Source organism: Cebus imitator, unplaced genomic scaffold (genome assembly GCF_001604975.1).
Source record: "Cebus imitator isolate Cc_AM_T3 unplaced genomic scaffold, Cebus_imitator-1.0 Scaffold495, whole genome shotgun sequence".
Taxonomy (NCBI): domain Eukaryota; kingdom Metazoa; phylum Chordata; class Mammalia; order Primates; family Cebidae; genus Cebus; species Cebus imitator.
Genome location: NW_016107810.1, coordinates 726,823 through 739,025, shown reverse-complemented (window position 1 = coordinate 739,025; position 12,203 = coordinate 726,823). Strand labels below are relative to the sequence as shown.

Below are 12,203 nucleotides of genomic sequence, written 5' to 3'. Positions count from 1 at the left end.
CAGTGGCCACATGACCTTTAGAATCAATACTGTCGCCATAGCAACCAAGTGTCCGTGCACATGGGCTCCAAGGCCCTGGCCTTCCAGGATTTCTCAGTCACAGGCCCCGCCAGGGCTGAATCTGAGGGCGCCATCAGGAGGGAGGCTGCCCATGGATTCTCCGTGTAGGTGACACCCAGCATCGGAATCCCATTTCCTGTTTTGGGGATCAGTTCTGAGATGTGTTTTCCAGCAGGAAACAGCACTCGTGAATTGGTTGATCTGGGGAGATTTAATAAAAGGACGCTTAACAAAGGCATGGGCAGAGCACACGTGTTAATTTCAGAATGATGACAGAAGGCAAAGCACGTATTAAAACTAGTGTGACCGAGCTGTGTGCCAGTTATGTGGTGATGGCTGACCTGTGTCCAGGGCATGTCCCTCAGGAGGCATGGCTTTATGGAAGAATTACAGACAATTGCACACGAAGCCTGGTGTCAGGGACTGCACCTTGTAGGCCAAACCACCCCCAGCCCTTCGGCACGTGCTGTGGCCACACACTCGCTGTCCTGCAGCACAGACCCTCTGTCCTCCCACAGGAGCCCGTTTCTGCTGGAACCCAGACTCCTGGCCTTCCTTGGGCTACTTGTTCAGGCTAAGGCCTCAGCTTCAGGGCCACCTGCTCAGACTTGTGCCGGACCACCCCAGCTAAAGTGGTCCCAGGATCATGCATATGCTGCCCTGTGTGTGTGCTCCTGCATGCCAGATGTCACGTGCACTGAATGTATTTATCTGTCACATTGTCACTCGGTCTCCTGTCACTGGAAGGGGCAGACAGTGTCGCTGCCCCAATGAAGCTGATGCTCCTGGACAGCCTGGACATGCAGGGAAGCTCAGGAATGCTCTGCTGGCCTCACCGCCCCTTTCCATCCACAGCTGGCCCCATCCCAGCCTCAGTCCCTCCTGGCGCCCCTCAGAACTTCAGAGCTGCCTCCCATGAGGCAACAGGGCTTGGTGAGCTCCTGGGTGCAGCGGCTCCTGACCCCTCCTCTGTCTCGTGCCCACCCTGTGTACCTCTTACACTCTGTCTTGTGTCTTGTGCTTGCCTGGACCCTGTGCCATGCTAGGCAGGAGTCACCTGGACAGTCCAAGAGTTGTGCCCTGAGCCCACAGGCCCCTGCAGGACTGACCCGCACTGGCCAAATCCTAGGACGCAGCATTCTTTTGGGAGCTGCTGTTTCCCCACAGCCTTCCCATTTCCTGACTGAGGGGCAGGTGCCTGGCTTGGTGTTTGAGGCTCACAGCAAGGGTGGGGTTGGAGGGTATCCTAGTTCCGTGTGCAGACATTCCATGAACTCCTCCAGCCCGCTGCACTCTGTCTTCTGCAGGACTTGGCGTCCCTGGGTCAGGGCCCCCTTTGGGCCCTCTGTCCAGAGGAATGTTCAACCTCAGCTGCCCGCGCCTGGGAGGCGTCCTGGGCTCTGGCTGTATTTACATTCTCCCACCTTTTGGGGTCCAGGTTACATGCAGGTCCTCAGCCTCTCCAATCTTCAGAGTTGCCTTTCTACTCGCTGTCTGAAGTCCATTAACATGTTCTCCCTTCTCCTGTTCCCTCTTTGGTTGTGGTGGGGACGTTATAGCTGTTATTCATTTTCTGCCACTTTTAGGGGTCAGAGAGAGGGGAGGAGAGGAGGTTATGTACGTTGAGGCTGTGCATTTTGGGAGGAGCCCTGGGGAGTCTGATGTGTGCGTTGGGTGTGCAGGGTTCCAGGCACTGCCCTGCCTCGGTGCCTCCCCTTCCAAACGCGCCTTCATCGCTCCTGTTGGGATGGGCACCGAGGGCTTCCTCTGAGGCAGATGCTGAACCTGCTGCTTTCTGTGTGCCTACTGGAGAATGGCAATTTCGAGGGAGAGCAGAGGACAGAGCTGCGTGGCTGCAGGGGCTGGGAAGTCAGCTCTGTGCACCAGAAGTTTAGTTAAGAGACTGATGCGTCTGTGCTAGCCAGGCAGGGAGACCTGTGGTGGCTGGTGGGTCAGGTAACCTAGGCTATGCTGCCATAAAAATACCATCTAAATCTCAGCAGTGAAATGCATGCTATTTCTCCTTGTTCTATGTGTCTTAGGCAGCTGCGTGTCCTAGGCAGGTGCGTGTCCAGGCGGGTGCATGTCTAGGTGGGTGCGTGTCCTGGGCAGGTGGGTGCATGTCCTAGGAGGGTGCTTGGCCAGGTGGTTGTGTGTCCTAGGCCGGTGGGCAACAGCTCCATTCCTTGCAGTCCCCAAGGGATGGGGGCTCCTGTTGGCCCAGAAGCCACATAGACTTCCTGTGCTCACATTTCATGCGGCAGGCGGTTAGGGCAGGTGGTCACCCTGAATGTCAAAGGTCAGGAGAGGCAGGCCCACCGTGGCTGAAGGGCTGGGTTGACAGTTGTGTGCGGTGGGATGGGTCGGGGCGGGAGACAGGGTCGTTGGAGCCAGGTGGGGGATCCGCTGATCCGCGGTGCAGGCAGCAGGAAGTCTCCTCCAGGATTTCACGGGGGGGAAGGGACCCGGGTTTTGCAGCCTGGCTACAGGGAAGAACCTAAGGAGTTAAAAACTTTCTAAAGTCAAACAACCTGGTACCAAAAACCGATTCTTCAGTAACAAGCTCTAGGGGCAGGCGGTGAGGCTCCATGCAGAGCCGCGCCTTCTCCAGCGCACTGCACGTGCCCAGCGCTTTCAGCGCACGGTGGCACCTGGCCCTGCGCAGGGGCGGAGGCGCCCGGAGGTTAAGCCGCGCCCCAGGCCTCCGAAATACGCCGAGTGCCGAGGGCCCTGCCGCATCTGGGCCGCTCGGGCACGTGTTCTCAGGCCAAACAGGGCTCGCGAGCACGGGGCGGGGGTGCCCGAGGGCGCGGGCGCACGTGTTCAGGGGTCAGCGCCCACCTTGGGCGCCCGCGTGTGCGCGCTCGCAGCCAGGCCCGCCCCGCCCCGCCCCGCCCCGCCCCGCCCCGCCCCACCCTCTGGCGCAGCGCTCGGCGCCGCCTGCAGCCTCCTGACCGTGAGCCTGGCCCTGCCCGGCCGATTCCCGCCGCCCGCATCCCGGGCCTGCAGCCCGGCCTCACCCTGCGCAAAGCGGAAGGCTGGAGCTTAAGACTCCTCGCACAGGCGGCGGAAGCCCGCGCGCCGGCGGTTTTCACCAAGGAGGCAGGGGAGGGAGGTCCGCGGAGACCGCGAGAAGGTCCTGCCGCCGTGCCGAGCAGAGCTGTCCCCGTGCCAGGGACGCCGACCTCCCGGCTCCGGGACCCGTGGGGACGCTCCCTGCCTCCCTCGCTCTCGTCCCCGCCGTCTAGTCGGAGCCGTGGCCCCCGTGTCCTGGCGAACCACAGCCCCCATCCCCAGACTGGAGGCGGCCACCCGGTCTCGAGCGACACTCGAGGTGCCAGCTCCGCCCCGGCCCCGCCCCCTCGGAGCCCCGCCCACACCCGCCCCGGCAGTCAGCTTCGCCCCGGCCCCGCCCCGACTGTCGGCCCCGCCCCGCCCCTTGCCGACGCCCCGCCCCTTCCCCGCCCCCTGCGCTCGCAGGCTGCGGGGCGGGTTCCGCCGCCCAGGATAGCGCACGGCTGGCGCTGCGGGCCCCGAGCGCTCCCGCCGCCGCCGCCGCTGCTCTCGGCCCTGCGGGCCGGCCATGCCCGGTGCTCCGGCCGCGGCGCGCACCCAGGACCGGCAATGAGGAGCGGCGCCGAGCGCAGGGGCAGCTGCGCCGCGGCGCCTCCAGGCTCGCCGCCCCCCGGCCGCGCGCGCCCCTCCGGCCCCGATGCGCCCCCGGCCCTGCAGCCGCCCGCTGCCGGCCAGTCCCGGGCCCGGGACTCGGGCGATGCCCGCGCGCAGCCGCGCCCCCTGTTTCCGTGGAGCAAGTGGAAGAAGAGGATGGGCTCGTCCATGTCGGCGGCCACGGCGCGGAGGCCGGTGTTTGACGACAAGGAGGACGGTGAGTGCGGCCGCGGGGAGGGCGTGGGGGCCTGGCGCTCTCGTGGGGGCGGACGCGGCGGGGCGCCTTTTCCACGCGGCGTTAACCCGGTGGGACGGCGTCCCGGGGCGCCCCGGCTTCCGGCGCGGCTCCACGCGAGTCCGGGGCGCCCGCCGCCTCCTCCGTTTCCCGTGGCGGCGCCGCGGGCTGAGCAGGCTGGGCGGGGGGCCCGCGGGGCGAGGGTCTCCCGGCTGTGGCGGCCCAGGGCTTGCGCGCGCCTCCGCCCACCGCCCGCCGCAGCCCGGGTCTTCCGCCCTCCGTATCCGCTCGCCCGGGCCCACGTGCGGGCTCGCTTGTACTTTGCTGTTAGGAGGCGCTCACCTGTGCGGAGTGAGGCGCCTGCCCCACAGGTGGCGGCCCGGTCCTGTGGTGACCGCGCGGTGTCCGGCCTCGGCACAGCCATGTGCGCGGGAGGCAGGGCCTGGCCTCTCGGGAACGAGTGCGCAGTGAAGTCCTGCAGGTAAAGCTGCCGAGCCCGGGGAATGGTGTCTCAAGTGACCGTGCAGCAGTGGGCGCCAGCAGAAAAGGCCAGGCGAGGAGACGGAACAGGCCGTGCAGGTCCCGGGGGCCCCCGACTTAGCGCTTGTCGGGAGGTTCCGCGTGGCTTCTGCCGGTGGACACTGTAATATAGTCTCTTGCAAACATATACAGCTCTTTTCTGCAGATGCCATGTAGATTATTTGAAACGGTTCAATGATGACATGTTTCATGTTTTTTGACGTTTTCTTAAAATAATTGAAATGTGCATTTTTCATTTGTAGACAGCCTGCAGAGGTATGATGGATCCATTATAATTTTAGAGCACAGTGCTCAGGAGCCCAAGCTATTTACTTGGGATAAATAATTTAAGCATTATGGGAAATTACAATAATACGACCTCGGGCCAGCGTTGGTGAGTGCGGGGCTGTGCACCAGCGTTCCTCCCGGAGACAGCCCCGGCATTGATGCTGTGCTGCCCAGGAAGAGGGCTAGAGGCCCAGCCACACTGGGTCCCGCACCTTCCAGGGTGGCCGTCGCTGTTTTCTGAACTTTGGGACAGCAGAACTCACTGTGGTGAATGTTTGATACCATGTTTTTGTTTTTAACATAAATATTCAAGCTAAAGAAAGCCAAGTGAACTAGGCCGTAATCAAGAGGCAGATTTGCATATCTAGTTTCTGGCTGCAGATGAGAGGAGGTCTGGGAAACACATCTGGCTGAGCACCTGCTGGTGTCTGCCACGAGCTGGCCACTCTTCTGGGTCTCTGCGCAGTGCTCTCCAGGGTGGCTGAGGTGGGACAGGAGGCAGTGATGTGGCCCTGGGTGGCCTTCGGCTTTTTAAGTTAGACTTTTCTACATGTTCACAGTGTGTTATGTCACAGAATTCAAGGATCACTAGAAAGGCAGAAAGAGCATAGAGTGTGTCTGTGGGGCCCGCAGCCTGACGTGGGGATCATTTCGTCACTGTATTTGCCTCACGTAGGGTGGTGCGGTGGAGGTTTCGGCTGACATGTCCCACGGACCCCGGCTCCTTATGACGTGGCATGCAGCCACATCCCACGCTGAGCGCCTGCCGGGGCTTAGCTGGGCTTTGTGTGGTGAATGCTGTAGGGCAAGGCTGGCCACTGGCCCAAATAGCAGAGGACATTCTCTGGGCAGGTGACTGCTTCGTTCCCCTTCTTCCGGTCATTGGCGGGGCGCAGACAGCTTGGAGTCATGGCACAGTGTTTGCAGGAGAATGTGGTGCAGCACTGAGTGAAAGCGGGGACGCGCGTCAGTGGGAGTGACGCTGTTGGAAGGAGAAAGGTGAGTGTTTTAGGAGTCCCAGCTCTTTCAGGTTGGCCGAGTCACTCCCGGGCACTTTCGTGTCCCCACGAAGCAGCACTGGCTTCAGGAGGCCCCGGGGCTGTGTTGGTAACTCCAGTTTACTGAAGCTGCACAGTTGCTATGGCAACGTGAGACCTTCTGATGAATTTTTTAGGTTAAAACACCTAATTAATATATCAAATTTAGTATGCAGAAAAAGTAAGAGGGCTGTTTAACAAAGTGCCAGGTAAATTTCAACTGCTAGGCATAGTCGTGACGTAGAAGATTGTAGATGTCCCCAGTTCTTTTAATCCTCGTGGACTGCAGAGCCGTCCTCCTAATTGGCAGGTGTTTGGTGCAGGTACAGGATTCTCTGCACCTCGTTGTCATTGGTTTTCCTTGCCCTCAGCCGCCCACGTCCTCCCATTCTGTCCCTTCTCCGACTTCGGTGAGAAATTCTTTTTGGGGTTGAAGCTGGTTAGGGAGCATTCCGGCTTCCGCTTTGCGCCAGAGCTGCGTGGCATTGGGCGAGCCCCTTCGTTCCTCTGTGTCTTGGTGTCCTGGTGATACCAAGTGAGCCTGAGAGGAGGCTCCGGCACCTTCCTGCTGAGCAGCTCAGCGACCTGGGGTCTCCGGGGGTCACAGTGTTGTGTCTCCAACCAGACGTGGCATTAGCCCACCAGCAGGAAGCAGCCCTTCACCCAGGGGGCTTTGCCTTCGTCCAGGGAAGGCTGAAGTAAGGACAGGACCTTGAAGGCTGTGGACAGCCTGCCGCGGGTGCTGGGCTGGGCGGGCCGTGAGGCAGGACCAGGGGCTACCAGACTCCTCAAGTCATCTCTTCAAATTAAAAACACCATTGTTTCTTCCTAATTATAAAAGCATCAAAAATGTCTGCATTTGAAAACATTTTATACGTTATGCCAGGATGCCCGTAACTTCAGCACTGAGCGATCACAGCGAAGGTGCCGGCGTCACCTCCCAGCCTGTCTCTGGCAGTGCAGGTACAGCCGTGGAGAGACGCTCTCTCTTTGTGAGCAGAAGTGGGATCCTGCCCTGAACGCTGATTTGCCGCAACGTGCTTGTGGATTCAGCAGTGTCGCCAGCGTCTTACAGACCTAATGCATCATTTGTTGGCTGAGTTCACAACAGTTCTCAACCCCAGGCTGTATTCTAGAGTCATGCACTGGGCACTCTTAAAAAATGCCCAGGCCCCACACCCATGAACTGCGGGTGAACTGGGGGGCTTGGTGGGCCGGGGGTGGGCTCTGGGCTCAGGAGGCCCCACACCCATGAACTGCGGGTGAACTGGGGGGCTTGGTGGGCCGGGGGTGGGCTCTGGGGCTCAGGCTTGTCTTTAGGCCCCTTTTGGGTTTTCCCAGCAGTCAGGGCTGAGAATCCCGACTCTGCAGTGTTCCTCTCAGCAGCTGTGACGTTCTCTGCTTACTTAGCTTCCTGTCACAGAGCAGTGAGGTGTTTCTATTTTATAAATATCATGAAGATGTATTGATGATCATCTTTGCATATTTGTCTTTGTGCACTTGGCGTTGTTTCCCTGGGATACATTTTTAGGAATGACATTGCCCAAGCAAAGGGGTCCACGTGAAATACCTTGGCATGTGTGGCCCCTCACTGGGTCCGTCCATGAGCCTTGGATGTGGGCCTTGCAGTCGTGGGGTGACCAGGCAGAGGGGAAGCAGGGAGACTGGACAAGACGGGGAGGCAGGAGCAGGTGCAGCGGACGGCAGGAGGCACGGCGGGGAGAGAACCAGGGGCGCCTGCGCTGAGTGGGGCGGCAGGAAGGGGAAACCCATTTTCACGTGCTCCGGGGATGGAGGGTTTGAAAGCCTTTCCCCCTGAATCCTCGCCCACTTTGGCTATCAACAATGTTTCTGTTTTTTGCCAGTCTGAGAGATGAAAAGATGGCACTCATACTTTGAGTTTCTTTGATTACCAATGAGGTTTGGAGCATATCCAGGTTTCTTTTTTCAGAATTGTTTGCTCGTGCTTGTTAGCAGCCTGTGTGCCGAGGGGTGGCAGCCCCAGGTTCCCCTAGCCCTTCCTGGAGAGTTCAGAGGCCGAGCCGTCCGCAGCTTCCCGTCCACGTTCCCGCTTATGTTTTAATGTTGCTACTTGGTGTTTTTCTCTATGGATGTGTTTACTTTGTGTGTGGTCAGATTCATCATTTGCCTTTGTGGCCGCTTCCAGCCTTGCTGTTATGTGACAGAAGTCCTTCCCAGCACAGCTAAGAAGAGTTTCATTCAGGAACCTGCGTCTGTACTTTCTTCTAGCGCTTCTGTGGTTTCACTCTTTGTGTTGGAAATGGAAACCTTTAGGGAGTAGCACTTGAGGGAGAGTGAGAAAGCTGTCCTCTTCTTCCGTGAGTCCTCCGCTTTCCCAGGGCGAGCGTGGTCAGGATGTTTCCACATGTACAGGTCTGAGGGCTCCGAGCAGCCCCTCGCCACAGAGCCCGGGCAGGCTGTACCCTTGCTGCTCCCGGCCTGCGGGACTGGTTGCTGATTAACGCTGGACTGAGCTGGTCACTTCCACACCGGGTGCTGCTGGCATGAAGGAACGCTCCACTTCCGCAGCATTCACCTTGTGTGTGGCCAAGACCTCGCCACCTGTGGCACATGACTTCACTTTGCTAAATTCTCCTCGGTTCTTATCACTTTAAAATTCATTTTGAGCCAGCACTGTGGCTCACGCCTGTAGTCCTAGCACTTTTGGAGGTTGAGGCAGGTGGATCACGAGGTCAAGAGATCGAGACCATCCTGGCCAACGTGGTGAAACCCCATCTCTACTAAAAATACAAAAATTAGCTGGGCGTGGTGGCGTGCACCTGTAATTCAAGCTACTTGGGAGGCTGAGGCAGGAGAATCGCTTGAACCCGGGAGGTGGAGGTGGCAGTGAGCTGAGATGGCACCACTGCGCTCCAGCCTGGCAACAGAGCAAGACTGTCTCAAAAAAAAAAAAAAAAAGAAGTTCATTTTGTTGACTTTCTGGGTGGTCTGTCATGTCACCTCAGAGTGACTCTAGGGACCCCGTGATGGTTTTGCCTCACTCTTAGGGGGTTGCTGGAGCTCACGGAGCAGAGGAGAGAGAAGATGCTGAGGCCAGGGGCTGCTGGGGGCTGCGGACAGCTCCTTCTGCTTGGTCCTTGGGGATGGGTCATCCTTCCAGAGCATCAGCTCAGCCCTGGTGTGGGAAGACTCTTTCCAGCAGGTGCAGACTCTTATTTTGGAGGGTGCCCTTTCCTTTGCCTCCTGACCCTGCGAGGCAGGGGTTGGCGGTGAGGGTGGTGGCTCTCTGTGTGGTCCACACACCCGTCCCTGGGGGTCAGAAGCCTGGTGACCGCAGAGGGCCCTGGTGTGGCATGCGGATGGGGGAGGAGGCCTGTGGTCCCCTCACATGTCTGTACCTGGCTTCCCCAGTTCCGGGCCCAGGACCGGGTGTCCCAGGGGCCTTTGGGGCGGCTGCAGTTTGATGCCTTTTCTCCTTCCCAGTGGTGAGGCTGCTCTAGAGTGGACTTGGGACCTCCTGTCATACTTTTTATGTAACAAATGTCAGCTCTGTGTGTCTATCCATCTGGTTGTGCATTTTACAAGGCTAAAAATAAGCTGGCTTTTCTTTGAAAACGTGAACCAGCCAGCTTTCCAGTTGAGAAGTAATGCAAGGAGGCACTGGAGGTGACTTGTTCAGGGTTTCTCTCTGTGGATGAAGCCCAGAGAGACTCTGAGCTGATCTGAGGGAGGCTCTGCATCTTCCACACAGAGCTGGGACCACTCGGAGCAGCTTCCCAGCCTGCCCCGGACCCCCAGTCACCCAGGGCTTGTGAAAACCCGGGGCAGGGCAAGAGCCCACATTCCCAGCCGCCCCCAGGCGGTGCCGGCATTGCTGGTCTGTGGACACACTTTGAGTGCAAGAGCTTAGTGGGTATACAGCTGGTGCACAATGGTGAGGGAGGGCAGGAAAACCCATGGGGTGCCGGTCCCTTGGCCCGAGCTCTGATGGACCTCAGGGAGATCCCAAACCCTCCTTACGACGGGGTTGCCAGTTGTCAGAGGGCGCCTCGTGTGTGGACTCCCTTCTGATTTGCTTTTCCTCCCCGCCATGCCTCAGTCCTCTTCGAAGGCCCATCCTTCTCCGCCGTGGCCGACGTGCAGCTCATGGTTCGCATCCTGCATTTTCACCAGCCCAGCAGCCCACACCGGTTCCTTTACATGGGGACGAGACATCTGTCTTCTGACCTGCATCCGAGACGGGGTCACCTGGCATGTCCACTGGCGGGTTCCTGGAGGGCGTGGCCCTGTGCATCCAAGGCGGGGTGGTCTGGTGTGTACACACGGGTTTCTGGGGGGCCCGGCCCCGTGCTTTTGGGCACAGCATCCTGTGTCCCTGAGCCGGCTGAGGGACCTCATCTTCTCTGGGGCCCCCACACCTGATGGGTGCTCCCTGCTGTGTCAGGCAGGATCCCCTAGGGAGGAACCTGGGTTCTGGACCAGGCCCTTCGGGCCTCTCTAGAGCCCCTCGGATCTTACATCAAGTAAGGGCCTTTGCCCTGTGGCCCTGACCCTGTCTCTTCTTCGTTAGGAAGCTCAGAGCTGAATCTGGGCTCACATTAGTGGAGGACCAGGCCTTCTGCTTGGTGTTAGGAAGCTTGGAGTTGCATCTGACTGGGCCCTCTACTTGGCATTAGGAAGCCCCAAGCTGAGTCTGGGCTCACCGTAGTGGAACACTAGTTAATTAATTAATTAACTTCTACTTGGTGTCATTTCCCTTCCCAGCCAGCAGCCAGATTTTCCTCCTCACCTAAAACGCTCTGTGGAGCTGTGTGTGTCTCTGAACCTCCCTCCCTCTGCTGTCTGTGTATAACTGGAGATAAAAATAAAGCTCTGTGAACCACCATTTCTCCTGCTGCTGCTGACTAACACTTGGGCACGTGGCGAGACCTTGTCTTCACCCCCCGTGAGTGAGATGCTGCCTTGTCCAGCCCTGTCTGTCGGCGAGGATACGTGGACACCTGGGATGGCGTCTCTGTGCCCACGTCGCTTCCTTGGGTGTCTCCTGCCTGCCCTGGGCGTGGGCAAACGCCAGGCCCCGCCCCTTTCCCAATATATAGGTAAACCAACCTGCTGATTGATGATAAAGATCAGAACTTGAGACAGTTGGGGGAAGCTGTAAGCAATACGACCATTATTTGTATGGTAAACCTGCTTTATCAGAAGACAGTTTCCTCCTTGACTTGGAATCGATCGTTTTAAAAATCAAGGCTGCTGCAGAGATGAGCGTGGCTGGGCAGCAGGGCAGCCCGAGGTCCCTGTCCTGTCCTGGCTTTGTCCTGCTGGGATTGTCCAGTCTCACCCCGCCCCACTTCACCTGGGAGGAGGGAGCCTCCGTGGTCTCTGCCACACTCCCTCCTGGGCTCTGGCCCTGCCGATCCCGTGGAAACCCAGCTCAATGTTATTTATGTTCTGAAGCCAAGGAGATGGTGTAGGTGGGAGTCGTGTCGCCCCCAATTTATTAAAAATAGGAACTGAGCACATTCCATTTCTCACAGTGATTTAGAAAGTTGACTTTGAAAAGGTTTCTCCTCTTTCCGAATTCACATCATGACTCTTCGTCCTCCAAATGCAGAAGGCAGAACGTGTGATGGAGCAGGAGAGAGACGCCTCAGGGTTTTTGGAACTCGGCCGGAGCCTAGCACGGGCGTTGTGCACGTTCTGGGGCCTTGGCAAGGATGACATTTGTCTCGTGCTGCCCATGATGCTGGGATGTGGGCAGGAGGCGGCGGGGGTTATGGTGCCGCCTCTTCCGTGCGCTCTGCCCCTCCCTGCGCTGGTGCCCTGGGTCCCGTCCTCTGTCGCTTTGTGACGTCTGACCTCAGAGCCCCTGTTCACTGTGGGAAAGCTGTTTCTGGCAGCTCTCGTGCCCAATAACAGGGATCAGGGTCCTGGCACCTCGTTTCCCAAACCGGGTCCTGTTTGTGCCTAAGGGACACGTTGTTCCAGTTACCTACTGCTGCTAATAAATGACCCCACACTAGTGACTTATCAGCCTCCTCGTGGTTCCTCACGATGCTATGGGCTGGGAATTCGCACAGGGCCTCACAGGGACGGGTCTCTCTGTGCTGCATGATGTCTGTGGGATGAGAACGTCCGTAGTGGCTCCCTCACCCACATACTTGCCACCTCGGCCAGAACAGCTCAGAGAGCTTCGCGCTGGTGGAAGCCTCTCTGGGCTCTTGTCCTGGCGTCTCAGTTCTGCCGTTGACTAGGGATTAGCTGTCCATGGTGCTTCACCTCACAGTGGTACTCCACCCCCCAGTGACCCCACACACGGCACTCAGCTCCCACAGCCCCCCCCAGTGACCTCCACACACAGCACTCAGCTCCCACCACCCCTATGACCCCACACACGGCACTCAACCCCCACC

General features: G+C 58.8%; 1 protein-coding gene across 1 annotated transcript in view; it reads left to right on the top strand.

Annotated features, from left to right (window-relative positions):
* Positions 1 to 3,547: 3,547 nt before the first annotated feature.
* STK32C (serine/threonine kinase 32C) overlaps positions 3,548 to 12,203 on the top strand; it is a 97,296-nt gene continuing 88,640 nt past the window's right edge. Inside the window, exon 1 of the mRNA XM_017513559.1 lies at positions 3,548 to 3,946. Within this exon, the coding sequence (XP_017369048.1) occupies positions 3,685 to 3,946 (262 nt within the window). The 5' untranslated portion in view covers positions 3,548 to 3,684. The remainder of the gene's footprint in view (positions 3,947 to 12,203) is intronic.